This window comes from Pseudopipra pipra, chromosome 8 (genome assembly GCF_036250125.1).
Source record: "Pseudopipra pipra isolate bDixPip1 chromosome 8, bDixPip1.hap1, whole genome shotgun sequence".
Lineage (NCBI taxonomy): Eukaryota > Metazoa > Chordata > Aves > Passeriformes > Pipridae > Pseudopipra > Pseudopipra pipra.
Genome location: NC_087556.1, coordinates 32,512,250 through 32,533,639, shown reverse-complemented (window position 1 = coordinate 32,533,639; position 21,390 = coordinate 32,512,250). Strand labels below are relative to the sequence as shown.

The following is a 21,390-nucleotide window of genomic DNA, read 5'->3' as shown; positions in this document are numbered from 1 at the left end:
TGGGTGCCCATTTAATGCTGGTTTAAACTGTCAGGAAGTCAGTGGGTATCTTTGAAGATGGGATTATTTACCCCTCTGCTCTGCTCTGCTGAGACCCCTCCTGCAGAGCCGCCTCCAGCTCTGGGGTGACTAATTGTGGTCTTCCAGGACCTAAAGGGGCTCCAAGAGAGCTAAAGAGGGACTTTGGACAAGGGCCTGGAGTTACAGGACAAGGGGGAATTATTTAAACTGCCAGAGGGCAGGGTTAGGTGGAATACTGGGAAGAAATTCCTCCCTGTGAGGGTGGTGAGGCCCTGGCACAGGTTGCCCAGAGAAGCTGTGGCTGCCCCATCCCTGGAAGTGTCCAAGGCCAGGTTGGACGGGGCTTGGAGCAATCTGGGCTAGTGGAAGGTGTCCCTGCCCATGGCAGGGGGGAAAACGAGATGGTCTTTAGGTCCCTTCCAACCCAAACCATTCTGGGATTCTGTGATAGCCAGAATAGGACCCAGAGGTGGCACTTCCATGCTGGACTTGTGGTGCTTGTTTCATGTCAAAACTGAGGCAGCATCAGAAAATGAAATTTTGAAGAAGGAATCTGGCTCATTTTCCTTGCTATTTAAATGCCAAAGGGATGCTTTGCTGCTAGATACTCAATTTCAAGAATTAGTTTGAAAAGCAGAACTTCAAAAATAGGTGGGTTTGGATTGAGGTTTGGACTCGATGACTTTTAAATGTCCCTTACATCCCAGACTGTTCAGTGATTCTGTGACTGCAGTGGCAGGTGGGCTGTGCTTGCTTTGGCTGAGTGTGTTTCAGCTCTGAGGTGTTAAACACAGGCACCATTACTGCATTTACTGCTGCTTGCCTTCTGTGTTCTGCATGCTCTGGGCACTGGTTTCCCTTCCCTACATGTCTTTTTCCTTTGCCCTTCCTTTATTTAATATTTTTTTCTAATTTGGGTTTGTGTTTCATATGTACCAAACACAAATCCTGGTTATCAGCTGCATATCAGCTGCTTCCTTTCTGCAGCCAAGACATGGCAGGGTTGGGGTTTTCCCTTCCAAAAATAGCGTGAGCGGGCTTAGTGTGGACTTTGTGATATCCCCTGTTTGATAGGTTTGTGATATCTCTGTTTTTTGAGAAGAAGATCAGACTGTGCATAAATGGAGCTGCTGTTGTGGGATTTCTCCTGTGCTCTGATAAACAAGATCTTGTCTGTTCTTTGTCAATCACCAGAAGAATTTCAGGTACCTGATGTGCTGGTGAGGGCAAACCACACACCTTGTCTTGCTTACTTGCTTTACAGGAAGGGGAAAAAGGTGTTTTAAACACTGTTTTATTCATGGGCCTTCTTACCCTTCATGTCCTGCTAAAGAGGAAACAATCCAGGGATGAAGAGAATCAAAGTTTGGAAGGGAGCATCACGGGGCAGTTACTGCTCTGCACACACTGCTATTGGTTCCCTTTTTTTCTTGGGGGTGGCTTTGGTTTTGACACATGTGGGAAGTGGGAACATCCTCACATTGAAGGAAATGCTGATACATTTCCAGGAAGAGCCCTGGGCCAACAGCACCAGGAATGACACTGGGAAGGACCCGTGAGTCAGCCCGGGGGGTGGCAGGGGAAGCCCAAGGGGTTGTCAGCACCCTCCTGGTGATAATCCCCCTCTGTCTCAAGATGAAAGTCCTTGTTTCATTATATCTCTAAAAAAAATACCCTTGGGAGGATCTTTGTTGTATGGCTGCAAAGATAAATCCCTGTGGTTTTGGACCACAGCTCTTGGAGTGGGAACAGTGGAAAAGTTTCCCTGGCAGTGGCTGCAGTAGAGATCTGGTTTGGAGGATCTGCCTCTTCACTGTGCATTTTTCCCAGGGTTTGGTCATTAATTTTTGAAGAGGCACTGATTAAAAATTTATTTCAGGTCTGTGTTTCAGTCTCCCCTTAAATCCCACTTGGTCTGTAGGCAGGTGTGTTGGCCAAAGATTTTTCAGCCTCAGAGTCTACAGTGGCCTAAGCCCAGTTGGAACTTTCTCATACAGTTTTCAGGCTACATTTATATCAATACAGATATTAAAGAAAATACAAGTAATAAAGAAAGCTGTTTAAAACCACAGATGCAGGGGGTGAAGCTGTTGGTGAGCAACTGCAAGGCTTTGAGAACAGATGTGCCCATGTACAAGAAAGAGGGGGCTTTTTGTGGGGTTTGACCTAATTTGCTTGTGAAATGGTAGGAGGAGAGGTGAGATCCTGGGGCAGGGAATTGCCTCAGTCGTGGCAGAGGTTCTCTGTCCTCAGCTAAGGAAATGGAGGCAGTAATTTGGCAGGAGGTTGAATGTCTCTTGTGCTGGGTTGGATTGAGGCTTTCAGTTTTTGCTGGGAATCAGTTTTCCAAAGACACCCCAGAAATGTGGTGTGAGGTACATCAGTTCTCTGAAAGGACCCTATGGATGATTTTTTGTGTTGTGTAATGGACTGAGGGAAATTTTAAATCCCTCATGATGCAAACTTGTTGTTTTTCTTCCTTCGTGTCATGAGTCTTGATATGGAGCCAAAGAGAACTAACACAAACCCCCTAAATCCCAGAGGGTTCCAGGATACTGAGTCTGAAATTTCTAAGCTCCAGAAGTGTCTTCATTTTGTATGTGGGGGACAAAAGTATGTATTTTTTTTTGTTTGTTTCTCTGTCAGCCCTTGGTTTCCATGCAGAGTTGCTCAACACCCCACAGAAAGTGTTCATCTGTCTCTGGTGATTCATGTTCATCCAGACACTCCTTCCAATAGTGATTTTCTGAAACCCTGCCAAGTCATGGTTTCTGATTACAATTTTGTCATGCCTGTCACTTTTTGTCTTTATACACCACTTAAATGTCAGGTTTTGTGCATTTTATTGCCTTTCCTTTCTTTGTATTATTGTGTTGACTTAAGATATCTTCTTTCCTTGGATGTCCCTAGTTTACCTGTGCCTCTAAAGGAGTTTTTCCATGCCCAGATACCCTCTTTGAGCATCCAGAGAGTTCCCAGCTGCTCACAGGACACCAACCAACGTATGGTTTTGCAGGAGTGAATTCCAGAAGTTGGTTGATCCATTTCCTTTCTAAAATTTTGCAGGTGTTATATACTCCTAAATATTTTATAGAATCACAGAATGGTTTGGGTTGGAAGGGACCTTAAAGATGATCTCATCCACCCCATGCCATGGGCAGGGACACCTTCCACTAGCCCAAGTTGCTCCAGCCTGGCCTTGGACACTTCCAGGGATGGGGCAGCCACAGCTTCTCTGGGCAACCTGTGCCAGGGCCTCCCCACCCTCACAGGGGAACAATTTCCTCCTGATATTCCACCTAATCCTGCCTTCAGGCAGCTTTTAAACACTGTAGAAATGGTAAAAAACTCATTTAGAAGTGTGTAAATGCAGTTTAAAAGGGAAATAATACACCACACCAGCAGCAAACAAAATTGCCTTAATTTTGGAATCGTGGTTGTAGGGTTGTGTTTTGCTTCCTGAAGGTTCAGGCTGGAAGTTTTGCTTCCTTAAATAAAACATGGTGGGTTTTTCATGATTTTAATGTGTTATATATTGAATTATTCAGTGGAATTAAAAGGTTACAGAAGCATAATGAAAGTGAGAGAGTCACATACATAAAACACTGTTAACAGAAGGGTGAGACTCAGAGTTTATACCAGATATAGCAAAGATATATTTTTTTAATCTCCATTCTGAGTATTTGTTGAACATGTCATTATTCCTACTTGTTTTTATATATAAGTGAATAAAATCTATATGAAAGGTGACATTCTTGGGTGATTTGTCTCTGGTTGAGAAACAGCTGATGCACGTAAGGGCACTGCAGCAAACCTTTAATAGGCTTCAAATTCGGCTTAAAACCTTATACCTGTTCAACTTTCTCTGAGAACACGTAAATTCTTTGCTTAACTAATCATTAAAAAAAAATATCCTTGATTTTTCTCAGCAGGATGTGGTTCAGTTCTTAAAAAAGAGAAAAAGGGGGGAAAAAAGAGGAAATGTAAAAGAAAAATTGAACTTTCAAACTGAGCTTGAAAAGTTAAAGGGGGGGGGAAGAGAAATTGTAAAAAAAAAAAAAAAAATTGAACTTTCACTTTGAGCTATGCCTATAATTTTGATTATTGTGTAGAACCACGGATTATTGATGCTCCAAGCACAGTTTCTGTGCCAGCTGAGGAAGCCTGTGTCAGTATTTCGTGTTGTGTTCGATCCACAGACTCCACCGAAGAGAACAACTTGCACAAGGACCTGCTCACTTCTCTGCTGATTCTGGGCCTGGTTGTCATCATCTTCCTGGTGCTGGTTGGGTATTTTTTCAGGTAGGTGTGTGTGGGGCTGTGCAGGCAGCAGCAGCTCAACCCTGTTTCGATGTGACCTCACGAGGAAGCGAAAGGCGCGCGGGGAGAGGCAGAACCTGCAGCGCAGACCACGGGCTGCGACACAGGGAAGATGAACAGAAAGAGTTTCTCTAGAATTACGTGGTTGGTGAAATAATGGTGTGGGGAGAACTCTGGTTGCCTGCCAACGGCGTTGCTCAGATGACCTGGTGTCTGTGTTTCAGGTTCAGGAGACACAGGAAAGCCGTTGTGACCTCCGGGGACAAAAAGATGCCGAACGGGATCTTGGAAGAACAAGGTATGGAGAGATTTGCTTTCAGTTTGTTTGTGTGCACACCCCCTCGTTCTCTAGTTCAAAATTATTTACTTATATCTCCTTATATTTATACTGTAAGTTACAGGATTGTTGTTAAAGTGAAAATAGTTTGAAAAAATAGAATCCCAGAATGGTTTGGGTTGGAAGGACCTTAAAGCTCATCTCATTCCACCCCCCTGCCATGGGCAGGGGCACCTTCCACTAGACCAGGTTACTCCAAGCCCCGTCCAACCCAGCCTTGAAATAGAGATCCATATTTAAATATGTCTATATATAATCTTAACTTTCAGTTTTTGGTTTTAAATAATATTCACTTCAAGTTGTGATGCAGCAAATGTTTCTTTGTAAATGTTTTTTGGGCTCTTTATAGATGTTTTGGCAGGATGCCAGCTGAGGTCCAGGTTTCTGACACTGATATTTGTATTTAGAGAAAGAATTGCAGAATTACTTCTTCAAATGGGGAAAAAAGGGGCCTTAACTCTTTGTGAAATTACTGGCTGGTTCCTGAGTGTGAAGCTAAATCAACAGGGTGAAATAGGGCAGCTTTTTAAGCTAATGGCACTAAAATAAAACACTCTGAGAGTTAAAAATGTTTTCCTCTGGCTTTTTAATTGTTCTGGGTTTGTTTCTGTGCCCAGGGAGCCCCCTGGGTGCGTCACTCTGGGGTCTCAGCTCAAACCCAGCAAACACAGAGGGGCTGGACAAGTTATTTTAGCCATAACCAAGAGAAAATTTATAAATTTAATGATAAAAATAATCAATCTGTGTTTTGTGGAAGTTCCACTGGGCTATGTGTGACCTAACAAGTGGGTTAAACAGGGTATCAGTCAGAGGGAAAGTCAAACCTCTAAATACACCCCTCAGCTTCCTGCTCTGCTGGGGCTTGAAATCAGGAGCAACAGCTACACCAGTCTTGGTGCAGAGTTTCTGGTGGCTGCCAAGTTAAAGATAGAGGTTTTTTTTTATTATTTTTATTTCCTCTTCAAAAGTGAAATAATCTCACAGCATCTCTTTGGTGATAGATGCCAAAAGCTGTCCCTGCAGTCCCTGCTCTCTGTCAGCAGAATGAACTTTCTCCTTTTCTAAATAAAACTTGGTCACATTTTAATCCAGTGTAAATACAGAAACCATTCATTTCACCAGATTCTTCTTGATATGATTAAGTTCTCAAAGCAACTACTTGGCTTATGATTTGTTTTTTTTATTTCCTTTAAATCAACTTTATCACCAGCTGAAGTCTCACGTGAGAAGTTTGTTTTGGCATCTTCCAGCGTAAAGATGAATTTGTAGTTGGAAATATCTTGGTCTCTGTTGCTCTGGACGTGCCTTTAACATGCACTTCCCTTGTCCTGACAGAACAGCAACGGGTCATGTTGCTCAGCAGGTCTCCCTCAGGCCCGAAGAAGTATTTTCCTATTCCGGTGGAAAATCTAGAGGAGGAAATACGGATACGCTCGGCAGACGAAGGGAAGCTCTTCCGGGAGGAGTTTAATGTGAGTTCTCACACATTGGTTAGGCAGATTGATGGCCAAAAGCTGGGAGGGGGAACCAAAATATCTGCAAATATTAGTATTTCTTCTAAGTGTTTGGTGGTGGTGTCTCAGAGCCTCAGCACTGAGAGTGTGTGGTGCCGTTCACAGGGGCCCTGCCATGTGGGGTGACCCTTTATCTGGGCAAAATCTGGAATTTAACTGCTTTATAATGCTAAATTGGTGTTGTATGAACTATTTGACACTTGTGGTAATGTTTAAAGAAGGTGTTTAGTGTTTGCCTGAAAGCTGGAGGAGAGGAACACTGAACATGAACCTCTAGCACTGATTTTCTTGATGGTGGCAGAGGGATTTTTGGGTGAGTCTGAGTGTTTAACCTCTATGGGAAGTACTTAGAGGAGAACACAGAGTGTGTGGCCTTTAATATCACCCTGGTGAGGTTTGACTTTTTTTTTTCCCCTGCTAATTTGGCTTTTTGCTCTTTGTTATCATCCCATCACTTCCTTATTTGCAGCTCCTGTGCCCTAACACAGTTTCTATGAAGGAGCTCAAATTTTAGAGTTTCCCTTTAAACTGTTGCCTTGGTCTGTATTTTCTACCCACAACCTGAGCTGCAGCCACATGTGGTCGTGCAGATGAGTTGTACCTCAAGTCTGTGGTGACCTGGGCCACTTCCTATGGAGAAATACAATGGGACAAGTCTGCATTTGGGGCCTTTTCCATACTTTCCATTATGTCTTTTCACTGTTCCTTTTCATTTTCCTCCACAGCAGAAGCAAGTTGTTCAGAGCAGTAGCTTAAATGTCAAGCAGAGATTTGTGAAAGCACATGTTGATTAGACAGGCTGTTGAGTTACCTCCTTAATTGGGAGCATATTTATATCTGCAATTTGTTTGATGATATCTTTAAAACACATAATTTTCCCTTATCAGAGAGGGAGCATTGTGGAGATATTTATCAAAGCTGACAAAATGAATGCGAAAACTATCTTGACAAGGTGTGTACTGGTGGATTTTGACTCTCCTGATTAATTTGCTCTGCAGTTCAGAGTGAAACAAACCATCAATTTTAATTTTTAAGCGCTGTTTTGCTTGGATCATTTTCTGCCCCGTGCTGTGAGTTTGTGAGATTCTGTCTTCACACAAAAAAACTGGGGTCTGCTCCTTGTAAAGGATTGGTGGTACATGAAGTTTTCTTGATGCTTGATGTGGGGTTTTTTTTCTCCCTGCTGGAATGGATATATGAGCTGTTTGCTCAAGCCTGAGAGGGGAAGGAAGGTGGAAAGACAGTTGAATATCAGAGTGATTGATGTTGTAGCATAAAGCAGGAAGACTGACACACAGAGGTTTGTTCTGCAGCACTGGAAGGAAAGGGGCTGATAAATCAAGACCCTTCAGCAGAGACATGTGTGTGATGACCCCTCCTGCAGAGCATCCCCCAGCACACAGCACTCACATGCTCCTGGACTCAGCTCCATCCTCCCACTTGCTGAGGTCACACCTGGATCTGCCCCATGAGGCCACAGCTGCCAAATCCTACAAGTTTTCCAGAGTCTTCCCCTTTGCAACAATCCTTTTGGTGGGAGCAGCTGAGCTGTGGTGGAGCCTGACTGGCCCAGGTTGCCCAGAGAAGCTGTGGCTGCCCCATCCCTGGAAGTGTCCAAGGCCAGGTTGGATGGGGCTTGAAGCAACCTGGGCTAGTGGAAGGTGTCCCTGCCCATGGCAGGGGGGTGGGACTGGATGGTCTTTAAGGTTCCTTCCAACCCAAACCAGTCTGTAATTCTGTGATCCTGTGCTGAGGATACACCAGGGATCTCTGCCCACGGTGGTTTTTGCTTCACATGGCCTGATCCAACACATCAAGGGATCAGGCATCTCTAGGAATGCAGATTCAGGGTCTCCAGTGTGAATTTGAAGCATATTGGCAAGTCCTGTGAGCCAGCAGTGGCCTGGGATGTGCACCAGCCAAAAAAGTTTGGTCCCAAGTGATTTTACTTTTTTTTTTTTGTAAGAGTAAAGTAAGTGCTGATAGATGAAGACATGCAGGAGGCAGAAAGGATTTTTGAGGACAGTTCTGTTAGATTTATGTACCTAATGGTGTTCTCGAGTACCTTTGAATTTGTCCTTAAAGCCTAAATGACCCTTAAGAGACACCATGCACTCCTTGTACACCAACCAAAATAGCAGAGGCTCCTGCTACTCTCAGTTGCTTCCTTTTTTTGTTATGTGATTCCTTTGTGCATGTTGGGCACCGGGAAGAGTGTGTTCTTTCTTCGCAGGAACGAAAGGAAACAATGTAAATAAAACCCCATTCCTTTCTGTAAGGCCCCTTACCTCTGTTTATCATCCCTAATGGAGCATGAGCTGGGTGTTGGAAGTTTGGCATGAGTGGCTTATTGCCTTGATTTTCTGAGATTAATTACTGGAAAACTTCCTGTAAGAATTTGCTGTTGAAATTTTAATTTTGACTCGATTAAGAAATCCCTGTGGCTCATTTAGTGGAAAATAAAGAAGAAGATTATGCTGGGTTGAGCCTCTCAGAAGCTTCAGTGAGATTTTCTGGTTCCTGGGAAGTGGGGGCAGATCACAGTGTGGTGCAGCAGATGACCCAGTGCCACCAGGACTCAGTTCCTCGTGACTGGGGGGTGATGGAGAGGACGTGGTGAGGTGCAACCTCAATGAATCACATCCTGCACAAAGGGTGGGAGCTGGAACTGGGCTGTGCCCTGGAACTGGGGTTCACCACCCACCCTGGAGCTTCCTATGGAGATGGCAGGGCCTTGCAGGGGTCAGGAGCAGGGGATGGAGAGATAATTTTGCCCAAGATAATTACTTCTCATCCATTTTTCACATAAAGATGCAGAACTTCTGTGACTGTTTGTTGGGAATTTGTTGCCCGACTTTATTTGAAGAAATCATGTTTAAAGAGATAATTTTTTCATAGAATCAGTGGTTTGGGTTAGAAGGGGTCTTAAAGATCATCCAGTTCCAAACTCTTCCATGGGCAGGGACATCTTCCACTACTTGTTTTCATACAAAACTTAGGTTTCTGTGGTTTATAAATCATAAATATATTTCAATCAGCAAAATAGTCTAATTATATACCACGGTCTTCATTCAAACAAGGAATTAAGCAGTTTGCTAAAAACAGCTTTCTTTCTCAAGCCTTTTTTAACCTTTTCTCTTCTTTCTTTTACATTCACAGGTTTAAGTGACATAAAAAAAAAAACACCAAAAAAAACCAACAACCCAAACCCACAAATGCACATTGCTGTTTCCTCTGTGGTGGAGAAGTCCTCCCCACACCCCCTCTTATCCTATGTCACCCTGGCAACACCATTGCTGTTTTCAAGGGGGAATTCCAAGCCCTGCCCTCTGCCAGCCAGGCAGGGATGATTTGAGTTGTACCATGGCTCACCACTTTTTCCCCTTGCCCTGTGTGACTCAAGCTGGGTGGTGGGAGGTGGAAGAGTGGGAGAAGGTGGTTGTGCATTCCCAAACCACTGGGATTTTACCTTGGTGGGATCCACATGCTGACGCTGAGGTTTTAGGAGTTCAGTAGAAGGATCTTAATGAAATTCAGTTTGGTCCATTTGCAGTGGTGGCATCTCAGCAGCTTCTGCTGTGGTGATGAAGCTCCATCTTGGGCATTTCCTTGTTTTCATCTTCACCCTCTACCTCCCTTTTTATTTTTCTTTAGTTTGATTGCTCTCAAAGACTGCTTTTGTTGTGTGGTTTTTTTAAGCCTGACTAAATTTATCTGCACCCTTAGATCTTGCTGATGACTTGCAGAATTTGACTGTTGCTCCTGCAGCATTAAAAAAAAAAAAAAAAAAAAAAAAAATCACAATTTATTTTTTCTTCTCCCTTTCAGCCAGAGTTGAGTCTTCACCTCTGGCCCTGAGCAAGATGTTTGATATTTAATGTTCTTAGCAGTGAATATTAACAATCAAGCTCTATTTCTGTTGTTGAACCAACTGTTGTTGTGGGTCGTGGTGCTGTGAGTCACTGTGGACAGATGGCAGCTTCAGGCAGCAGCTCAGAGTTGAACAATTTTCTAAAGAACTGTGATCTCTGGTGGAAACAAATTTACTTATTTTTCCAAAACTTCTGAGCTCATTTTCTGTAGTGAAATCTGACAGGGTGTATCTTCTTGTTATAGAGTGATTAAAGTTATTGGTGGAAAAAAAGTTGAAATATGTTTAATTCTGTTGGATGCAAGGAAAAGTGTGAAAATGCAGATTTTCCCTACCCTGTGAGCAGTCAAGAATTAGTTGTTTTCTAACACACTGACTTCTGTATCTTTTTGGTTTTTTTCAGTCATTAACATCTGGATATGTGCAGGGAACATTTGAAATGGCAAACAAGGAAGAAAACAGGGAGAAGAACAGATATCCCAACATCCTGCCATGTAAGACATTCCCTTTTCTTTTAAATGAGACAATTAATTTGACTACTGGCTGTAGTGGGTTTTGCTGAAAATATTCAATTAATAACAATTTTGCTGGTCACAAATGCTCTTCATACATTGTGTGTGTCCAACCTGTCTGGTTTGTGACACATCTCTAGTAGTGGTTTAGGAACTCTGTGCTTATCCAGGCCTCCTGCTTGCAAAGAAATAACATATTTCAGAGTGATTAACCTGCTTGTTTTCTTTCAGATGATCATTCCAGAGTGATTTTGACCCAAATTGATGGAGTCCCAGCTTCAGACTACATTAATGCATCATATATAGATGTAAGCTGACATTTGCCACTGCAAACTTTGTGACCTAAATAAGTATTTCTCTGCTAATGCGTGTTGCCATTCCATTTTTTAACTGATATTTATTTCCACAGGGTTATAAAGAAAAGAATAAATTCATAGCAGCACAAGGTAACTTATTCTCGTTTCTCTGTTCTGTACATTTCAGAGCTGAAGTTTCATTTTAGACGTGTTTTAAAGGTTATTTTCAGCTGCAAGAAGTGGTCAAATATGAGGTTGGATTTAGAGGTCATAGTTGAAGTTCAGCTGAAGTGTGTGTGTGAGGTGACCCAGTGCCTTTAGACCTGCAGCTACTGCTCTGAGCAGAGGCTCATCTTCTCCCCCCCCGCCAGAATTGATGTCTCCTGACAATACATTCTGTCTAAGCAATCCTGCCACAGAAATCAGCATTTCCACAGGAATTCTTGTGCTGTATTTAATCATAAATATGGGTAACTTTGTCACACTCACAATTCCAGACACAAAGCAAGAGCTGCCTCAGCCTCTCAAAATACTCCTGCACAATGAGCAGCTCCCAGACAGGGGTTTGTTGTGGTCACAAGTAACGTGGACCTTGCCATGGGGAAAGTTGCAAGTAGAAATCCTAAATGTTGCTCCTGCCACTGTCTACTTAAAAGATTAAGTAATATTTAAGACTGAATACTTGGAGCCCCTTCCAGTGCCTAAAGGGGCTCCAAGAGAGCTGGAGAGGGACCTGGGACAAGGGCCTGGAGGGACAGGACAAGGGGGAATGGCTTCCCACTACCAGAGGACAGGGAGAGATGGGATATTGGGAAGGAATTCTTGGCTGTGAGGGTGGTGAGGCCCTGGCACAGGTTGCCCAGGAAAGCTGTGGCTGCCCCATCCCTGGAAGTGTCCAAGGCCAGGTTGGACAGGGCTTGGAGCAACCTGGGCTAGTGGAAGGTGTCCCTGCCCATGGCAGGGGGTGAAACTGGATGAGCTTTAAGGTCCCTTCCAAACCATTCTGTGATTCTATGAATAATATTTTAAGGGAGGAGAGATCTGCTAGAAATGTAGGCTTGGGGACATATGATTGTGTGAAATAAAATATGGGGGTTTTTAAGGAATATGTGGTATGTTCAAAACCTGTGCAGGGTGTAGCAAACACAGGCACCCAGGATGGAGGTATTGTGGAGGTATTGTGAATTAAATAAGTATTTCTCTGATCTGCTTGTCTCCATACCCCTCTTGAGCATTGCTGTGTTCTGTCTGCAGGGCCTAAGCAAGAGACAGTCAATGACTTCTGGAGGATGATATGGGAGCAGAAGTCAGCCATTATCGTCATGTTAACCAACCTGAAAGAAAGAAAAGAGGTAAAGAGCTTTTAGTTTGCTCTGGGGTGTCCCTATGTGCTCCAGAATAAGTTGGGGCTGCTCAGGCTCTGGCCAGTTGCATATCTGACCACTTCCTTCTCTGGTCCCTGCCAGCACAGCTGAGTTTCTGCTCTAAAAATGTAGTTTTCATTTCTAAAATACAAACTTCTATCAGTTGTTCTCAAGGAAGAAGTTCTGATGGCTCGTTGTGTCCTGCATAGCCCAGAGCCAAAGGAAGATTTGTGTGGTTTTATCCCACCCTAAGGCTGCACTTGTGGGTGGGTCTGGTTGGGAATGAAGATAAAAACCCCATGCATTTTCAAAATTCTTTCTGGCACATCCACAAAACAACTAAATATTAAAGCTGCTTCATTGTGAGAGTGATCCTCTTCCTTCCTGTCCCCCATTCCTCCTCTGTTACGTGGATGGGCATTCCTTGTTTGCCTCTTCTCAATTCTACTTTTGCTTTATTTTCCTGCACTTTTACTGCTGCTTGATGAAGCTCAGACAGCAAAGGCAACCCATAAGGGCCCATTCCCAGTGTAAGCAGCCAGAACTGTTAATTCTGGGTGTTCCTCATGACTCCAAATGACTGCCCAGAGAAGCTGTGGCTGCCCCATCCCTGGAAGTGTCCAAGGCCAGGTTGGACAGGGCTTGGAGCAACCTGGGCTAGTGGAAGGTGTCCCTGCCCATGGCAGGGGGTGGAATGAGATGATGTTTAAGGTCCCTTCCAACCCAAAGCAGCCTGTGCTTCTGTGATTCTATGAAATAAGGTCTGCTCTGCATTTCTCACTGGCTGCACTTAAAGCTTGAAAATGGAGTCAAAACATCGCAGTCCCACACATTTGGACACCCCCTCACAAAGCAGCCAAACTGAAACAAAAGCTGTGTAGGTCTGACTAGGTTAAAAAACAACTTCAAAGCTGTTCTCACCTTCTCTGCAGAAATTTAATCAGTAGCACCAGCAAGGTGTTAAAACTGCCTTGTGCCAGATGAGAAACCCCGATATCCGTATTTATACACCGTGTTCTCAGATAACTCCCTTTTTTTTTTTTAAGCATGACCAGCAGTGAAAGCAAACTCAGTGTTACAAAACTCACTGTGGTTTTTGTGCAGGAAAAATGTTACCAGTATTGGCCTGACCAGGGGTGCTGGACTTATGGAAACATCCGCGTGTCCGTGGAGGATTGTATAGTGCTGGTGGACTACACCATCCGCAAGTTCTGCGTGCAGTCGGTGAGGAGCAGCCCCGCTCTGGGGGCTTCTTTTTAATCTTTGGAGAAAACTGGTACAGTTTCAAATATTTGCTGCCAAGAAATTCAGGAAGTGGATTAAATATATTTACCAGTGGAGGAAGACGTGGTGTCTCTCCGGAGCGGGGCCTGCCTGCGTAACATCCGCACGATTCATGGATTGCAAGAGGTTCTGCTGGATTTTTGTCACCGAAGGCCATAGAAAGTCATGCCTTGTGACTGCCAAGAGGGAGCACAGGAGCAGGGACTTGACTTTTTTTCTTTTGGGGACGAATTGCACAGATAAATAAGTGAGCAAATTTGGGTATTTGGGGTAGGTATTCGTTGGCCAATGTCAGCCAGCATTGCAGCTTGATTTTTGTTCTATCTGTGATCTCTAGCACAAGTTAAAGCTTTAGATCCCAACAGAGGTGGTGGGAATGGCTCTGCTTTTGTCCACAGTGTGTGGCCTCACTAGGGATCAGTTTAGGCAGCAGTTGGGTATTGAAGGTGCAGCACTTCTTTCATTTTTCCTACTTAATCTGTCCAAAGCTGGCATTTGGCATCTCACAGCCATGCAAATCCCGAATATTTAGACTGAATTTTGTGAGTTTTGGCTGAGGCTGCTAAAAAAAGTGTTATGAGGATTTTATGGGTGAAAAAGAACTTCACATTAGATCCATTATTAACATAAATTGTGATTCTTACTCTTTGGAGTCCTATCCTGGGATTATTCCAGTTTTCACTACTAAGATGCATTAATATGATGTGGTAATTTTACAAAATTTTTACATATATCGTAAACTTCTAATCCTCAAATCAGGCTTGAAGTGTTGCAGGAATTAAAATCATAAATAACCAGGGCAGTTTGTGTCTAAATCTTTGCATGAAAAATGAGATGTCCAACAGTGTCTGTGTGTTCCTGCAGCTTCATGATGGTTGTAAAGCTCCAAGGCTTGTCACACAGCTTCACTTCACCAGCTGGCCAGATTTTGGGGTGCCTTTCACACCTATTGGGATGCTGAAATTCCTGAAAAAAGTCAAAGCATTGAATCCTGCCCATGCTGGACCAATTGTGGTTCACTGTAGGTATGTATGTGCTCCTCAAGGCATTCTCATAGCTTGGTCTGGAGTTATATATATATATATATATATATATATATATATATATTTGTTAGGTATAGATATATTTATTTGCATATTTATATTATTTATTTACATATTTATATTAAAGGCTAATAATATGCTGAGCTTTTTGAGAGAAAAGGGTATAAACAACTTCAAAAGATCTGTCTTTGCTGTCACTTCCATGCTTAAACAGAAGTTGTTGTTTTGTTGTTTGTGGGGTTTTTAAATCCATGAGTGATATCCATTGTTTGGTACAAGTATGTTCCTTGTCAGAAAAACAGACTCATAATACAAATTTGTGACCTTTGCCACTAAATGCTCTTCTGGGAATTCATCCCCCACTTCTCCCACAGTAGAATTACAGTTTCCTATGTAAATTAGCCATTGAATACCTAAAAAGTTTGGAATAAAGACTTCATTCAAGAGACTTAAATGTTGCAATTTTAAGAATGTGCTACATGTGAATACAGAACATATTCCCACTCCTGGGTCACACACACAGGTCCTGCTGTCAAAGGCTTGTGCTAAACTATTGAAATCTTGTCTCAATGAAACCAAACCCAAACTCCAAATCAGTTTTAAGACAATAATTGCAATCTCTATAGCAACTGTAAGCTCACAAATGAGCAAGAAGTATCTTTTCAGGAGCAATTATTGTAATGAGTTTAGAATGAAAAGAAAAGAAGAGCAGCTTTGTCTTTCAGGGTCTTGTTTTTAAGGAAAAAAGGTTGTAGATTCATGTATTTGTCTTTTTGTTTTTCTTCCTTGTGTCAGACATCTAGAAATACTTCCTTAAAAGAGATTGTTTGTCCTGACCAAGCCAGTGTTGATGTTTGGTTTACATCCAGTTCTTGCTTTGCTGGGATTCACCTTCTCTCTCAGGTGTCATAAATAAGAGGCTTGAAGAAAATCATTCAGTGGAAAAATCAGATTTTAGTTGTCTCACAGTCTTTTCTTTGAGAAACCCACTGTATTTTTCTAGGCCTTTACTATGTGTAGAGATGCATTTTGGGCTTGGGCTTTATTTGTCATCGGCAGGAAATGCTGCACTTGGCTTAATGAGCAGGAGTAGAAACAAAGTAAAGGAAAATATAAAATATCTTAATTAAAATCTGCAGAAAGTTAAATATAATGGGCCAAGAGAGCACAGTGTGACCTGTGTCAGTGCTGGGGCCTCAGCTTATGTCAGACATAAAGGAGGAGAGAGGTGACACTTAATTTCCGTTGGAGCTCAGGATGTGACACTGTTGAATTGTTGGAAAAAGGAAAGGGAAGCCCATCAGGAGTGAGTAACCATCCATTTTTAGTGAGCTTTTAGAAAAATATTACCCAGCCACTGTGACAAAACCAACTCCATCAAAATCTCGTGGAACTTAATAAAGCACTAATTTGGCATTTGCAAGGAAAGAAGTGAAAACAAGAGCAGAGGGTGGCAGGATTTTCTAACAATGTTTTTATTCCATAAGTTTTTAGAAATAATTTTTTTCCATGAGCAGATGAGGATTAGCTGAGTAAGGGATACCCTGGAAGAGGTTAAGGATGGATAAAATCAGGGAAATTCTGAGACAAATGTCAAGGTTGGTGAAATTCCCAGCTTTAGGAGGGATATGCAAAGATGGAATTCAGAGCTGGTCTGAAAGAAGGGAACAAGGGGATGGAGCAAGGATGTGTAAAAAGGGATTGTGGCTGTAAAGGGAAGGGAAGTGATGGGGCTGAGTGTGGGGCTGAGGGGGGTGAGAGCTCCCAGGAATGAGCAATGAAGGAAAAATGTGAACTGGACATGGGTGACCCATGCTCAGAGTGGTTCCCAGGATGTTTCAGGAAGAGGAAAAAGTCTATAAACTGGGAGTCAAAGAGTAGGACATGAGGGGGACTCGTCCTTGGTGTCAGAGGTCAAACAGGAATGGAAGGAAGCAGCAGGGGTGGAGCCTTGGCCACTATGGGGTGGTTCATGGCCAGTGGCTGGAGGGACCAAGTGGGACCAGAGGGTGGGAGCACTGGATTGAGACTGGCAGGAGTGAGCACAGTCTGCCAAATGGATGATTAAATCCAAAGGGGTTTGGAGGCAGAAAGTTTTGGTGAAAATTTGGTGAAGCTCCATAGATCCACTGGTGTCCATCATCCCTCCAGCCCTCTGGAACAGTGGGGCTTGGGGGCTTTGATTTCATGTGGTGTTTACTGTTAAAAGTGTGTGTGACAGGAGAACTAAGTTGTATTATGAACACAGTATTTTTTTTCCTGGTGTGGTATTTAAAACCTAATGTTTCCTTGCTGAAAACTTCTCTGTGTCTTTGAGCTGGGGATGAGGGGAGACGTTTTTATCCTGTTCCTGGAGGTGTTTGTGGCCATTCCAGCAAAATAAACCAACTAAAGGTCAAAGGAGAGTTATTAATGCCTAGCACAGGATGCCATGCCCTTTTCCTCTGGAAGGAAGAGCTGAAAGTCGCCGGACTTGTGTAATTTCTAAGGATCGCGCTCCCTCTCGTGGCTGCGAAGGATATAAAACCCAAAAAGTGTTTTGAGATGGCAGTGTTGGGGAATTTGGAACTAAAAATTAAGGGGGGGGGGAAATTAAATTTTCACCTTAGACTGAATTATTATAGATGGTCAATCAGATTTTTTTTCCAAAGGTGTTTTTAAATATAATTCTGATGTCGTTAAGCCTGAGGTGGGAAGAGGGGAGTTTTTGTGTTAAAAAAAATTCACCCTTTTTTTTTTTAATTTTCGTTTTGTTACTTTCATTGTTGAAACGAAAAATGGAGAGGTTTAGATTGGGTATTAAGAAAAATTCCTGCATGGAAAGGGTTGTCCAGCTCTGGCACAGCTGCCCAGAGCAGTGGTGGAGTCCCCATCCCTGGAGGGATTTAAAAGCCATGTAGATGTGGCACCTGGAGACATGGGTTAGTGGTGGCCTTGGCTGTGCTGGGGGAATGGTTGGACTTGATGGTTTTAGAGGGCTTTTCCAACCCTAAACATTCCATGAGTCTATGAAATATCACATTTCCCAGTGACTATTTCAGTTTGGTCTGAGCTCGAGTTCTACCCGTAGAACTTAGTGCTGTAGCAATTCCGGCAGGTGGGTGATTCCAGAGGTTTCTGTGCTCTGTCCCCCCCAGCGCTGGCGTGGGACGCACGGGCACCTTCATAGTCATCGACGCCATCATCGACATGATGCACGCGGAGCACAAGGTGGACGTGTTCGAGTTCGTGTCCAGGATCCGCAACCAGCGGCCACAGATGGTCCAGACCGACGTGAGTGGGCTTTAATTACAGCTTTTTGTGGTCAGAGAGGAAGATGCTTCTGTATTTCCACTCCAGAATGTCCTGTGCTGTTGCATGCCTGGGGTAAGACCAGGTTGGATGGGGCTTGGAGCAACCTGGGCTAGTGGAAGGTGTGTCCCTGCCAATGGCAGGGATGGAACTGGATCATCTTTAAGCTCCCTTCCAACCCAAACCATTCCAGGATTCTGTGAGCTGGTTTAGATTGGATGTTAGGAAGAAATGCTTCCCTGTGGGTGAGGCCCTGGCACAGGTTACCCAGAGAAGCTGTGGCTGCCCCATCTCTGGAAGTGTCCAAGGCCAGGTTGGAGCAAGCTGAGCTAGTGGAAGGTGTCCCTGCCCGTGGCAGGAGGTGGAACTGGATGGCCTGTAAGGTCCCTTCCAGCCCAAACCATTCAATGGTTTTATGATTTTTAAATGAGATAGGTAAGGCCCAGAATTCCTGGTTTCATCCCTGCTTTGCTGTATCCTCACCTGCTTCTCTGTCCCTCCCAGATGCAATACTCCTTCATTTATCAAGCCTTACTCGAGTACTACCTCTATGGGGACACAGAGCTCGACGTGTCATCCCTAGAAAAACACCTCCAGACATCCCACAACGCGGCCCCAAACCTGGTCAAATTGGGGCTGGAGGAAGAATTCAAAGTAAGTATGGAAGTCCTTTGCCACAGGATTCTAAGATTTAAACCAAAAAGATAAAAGTGTCACCTTAAAGGTCCATAAAAGGGAACAAGTTGTTCTTTTGGGGTTGCTGTGAATGGTCCTGTGGAGTGGATGAATGGGGCCTTTGCTGAACATCCTGTTCTGGGAATGCTCATTCAGAGCTGTGTTGTTGTACAGGCCTCTTCCTATTTGTTTTTTGTTTGTTTGGAAAGGAAAAGTGGAGTGATTCTCTGGGTCTGGTCCGGAGGCCAGATCAGATAATGCTGGAAGAGGAAACTGGATTACGTGTGTCTAATTTGCATCTCAGTGGGATTGTTAACTCAGAGGTGGCTGACAGGGAGAATTGCAGGGAATTTTACTGAATGTCCAGACTGTCAGGAAGGTAAATTAAAAAAAAAAAAAAGGCATTCATATTTAGTGGAGAACCCCAAATGCAGAAAAGAACCACACTGGCTGTGTCTGATCATTGTTAAAATAGATTTTAGTGTCCTGAGGAAATAATTAGAATTTTTTATGACTTTGGCCATCCTAAAATATCTATTCTCCATAAAGGTCTAAAGTATTAAATGGCATCTAGATGTTAACTGGAGTTATCTCTTTATTTTGAAGGATTAATTTAATCAGTAATTGGGAACTGGGAAAAGGAAATGACATAAAAATAAGTCTGGTGATAGAGCAACAAGTTCAAAAATCAACAGTATTGGTCTTTCTAGGGAAGGAAGCAAAGCATCATTTCCTTTTTTTTTTTTTTTTTTTTTTTTCAAAATTTCCAAGTTTTTGCTGGGAAGAGTGCAAACAGAGAACAGCATTTAGTTGTTCAGGAGCACTGAGCCCACCTGCACCAGTCAAGAGTAGAGTCATTTGTAACCAGTGTGAAAGTCCTGACATAAAATCTATTGAACACAGAATTCCAGAGTAGTTGAAAAGGGATTTTTTGGAGGGTAGAGGTTTCTTTTTAATACTTTGTTGCCAATACTTGAGGTTCTTCTGGACTTGAGATCTGCTCCTGAAACACAGTGCCCGTCAAATACATGCTGAAAAATCTACTTGCAGCTTGAAAAGTAAATTAGTTTTAATTTAAATTGAATTTCTGTTGGATAGTTGCTAAAATGCAGGTGTGTAACTGATCACTTTTTGGTGAGTCCCAGCCCAGTAGAGGCAGTTTGTTGTGTTTTCTTGCACGGTCTTATGGGTGGGTAATATATATATTACTATTATTATTTATATGTACTATAAAATAATCACCAGGGCAAGAGCAGTGTTTGTCTTCTCTGTCCTGGGAATGCTGTCAACATAAACTGAATAAATAATAAGGAATATTGGTCCATTCATTAGCAAAAGCTCGACTAAATTGTATGTTAGGTAGAAATGTTTCCCTGTGAGGGTGGTGAGGCCCTGGCACAGGTTGCCCAGAGAAACTGTGGCTGCCCCATCCCTGGAAGTGTCCAAGGCCAGGTTGGACAGGGCTTGGAGCAACCTGGGCTAGTGGAAGGTGTCCCTGCCCATGGCAGGGGTTGGAACCAGAATAACTTTAATGTCCTTCCAACCTAAACCATTCCATGATTTTATAACTATTGTCCTTTCTTAATTTTTATAGACAGGACAATGAAGTGGTTTTTGTGAAAAGTCAGTGTTCCTTTGACTGTGTCACTGTTTTATACCCAATAAAGACATTTTAAAGCCTTCTGAGTGCAGATATGGTGAGTGGGACCCACTTCTATTCCAAGGAGTTTTCATCCTGGTTTGCGTTTTATTCCAGAAGTTAACGAACGTTCGGATCATGAAAGAGAACATGAGAACTGGGAATCTTCCAGCAAATATGAAGAAAGCAAGAGTCATCCAGATCATCCCGTGTAAGAGGCCAACTTTTATATACAGAAACAAGTGCTGTAAATGCCTGGGTATCCCAAGGCTGTTGTGACTACACCCTGTGTCTGTATGTTGGCAACATATCAGAGCACAGCTCTCCTTATAAAATATATCCTTATATATCCTTATACAAAGGGAAATACTCTTATAAAGCACCTGCAAACAATTTAATGAATTGATTTGTACTTCACTGATATAAAATCTGTTACAATCAGGTATTTTGGATTAAATAATTCAGCAGTTTCATCTTTTAAACCAACCTATTTTATGTGGGATTCTTTGCATATTCTTTGTGAAATTCCAAAATACTTGAAAAATGAAAATTTCAGAGGAAAGATTTTGCAGGTTTTGTTCTTTCACATGCAGTTGGCAAAAGTAAGACTAGACCTGTCTTTTTTTTTTTTCCCCAGATGATTTTAACAGAGTGATTCTGTCAATGAAAAGAGGGCAAGAATATACAGACTACATCAATGCTTCCTTCATAGATGTATGTATAAACCCTTTCTGTGTAATTAAATTTTAAATCTGATATTTTTCTGTTACTGATAAGTCTTTTTAGAGACACAATTGACTTGGCTTATGAAGAACATGAGCTTTTTTGGTTGGGTTTAGCTTATGGGAGTTTTCAAGTCCATTCCTCATCTGGTGTTTCCAATTTCAGTTTAAATGGTTGTGTGATCTAAACATTATCCTTGTTGTAAGATTTATAAATGAAAGCTTTTATTAAATTCTGACAAACAGGCAATGAAACAAATTAGCTACACAGCTGACATCCAACTGTTCCATTATGTGCTTCAGGTTAACAAGTGTAAATATTTGCTCTTCTGAGAAACAGAAAAGTCTGTATTTAGCACAGGGAAAGGCTGTCACAGTGTTTGGGAGCCAGGGTTTACCTGGGCAGGCCTGGATTAATTCCAAGCTTTCTTCCCAGCTGCCTGTTGGAACCTGGGCAACCCAGGATTATGTCTTGGTTTTATTTCAATATGGGAATTAGTC

The 21,390-nt window shown here is 42.8% G+C and overlaps 1 protein-coding gene across 7 annotated transcripts in view; it reads left to right on the top strand.

Moving 5' to 3' along the window:
• The window catches only part of PTPRE (protein tyrosine phosphatase receptor type E), a 104,022-nt gene that overhangs the window by 69,522 nt on the left and 13,110 nt on the right, over positions 1-21,390 (top strand). For all 7 annotated transcript variants that reach the window (XM_064663528.1, XM_064663529.1, XM_064663531.1 and 4 more), the window contains 13 exons: positions 4,221-4,323; positions 4,566-4,639; positions 6,014-6,150; positions 10,467-10,557; positions 10,807-10,883; positions 10,985-11,021; positions 12,126-12,223; positions 13,340-13,459; positions 14,384-14,544; positions 17,700-17,835; positions 18,358-18,507; positions 20,285-20,378; positions 20,805-20,881. In XM_064663528.1, coding sequence (XP_064519598.1) covers positions 4,221-4,323; positions 4,566-4,639; positions 6,014-6,150; positions 10,467-10,557; positions 10,807-10,883; positions 10,985-11,021; positions 12,126-12,223; positions 13,340-13,459; positions 14,384-14,544; positions 17,700-17,835; positions 18,358-18,507; positions 20,285-20,378; positions 20,805-20,881 — 1,355 coding nt within the window. The remainder of the gene's footprint in view (positions 1-4,220; positions 4,324-4,565; positions 4,640-6,013; positions 6,151-10,466; positions 10,558-10,806; positions 10,884-10,984; positions 11,022-12,125; positions 12,224-13,339; positions 13,460-14,383; positions 14,545-17,699; positions 17,836-18,357; positions 18,508-20,284; positions 20,379-20,804; positions 20,882-21,390) is intronic.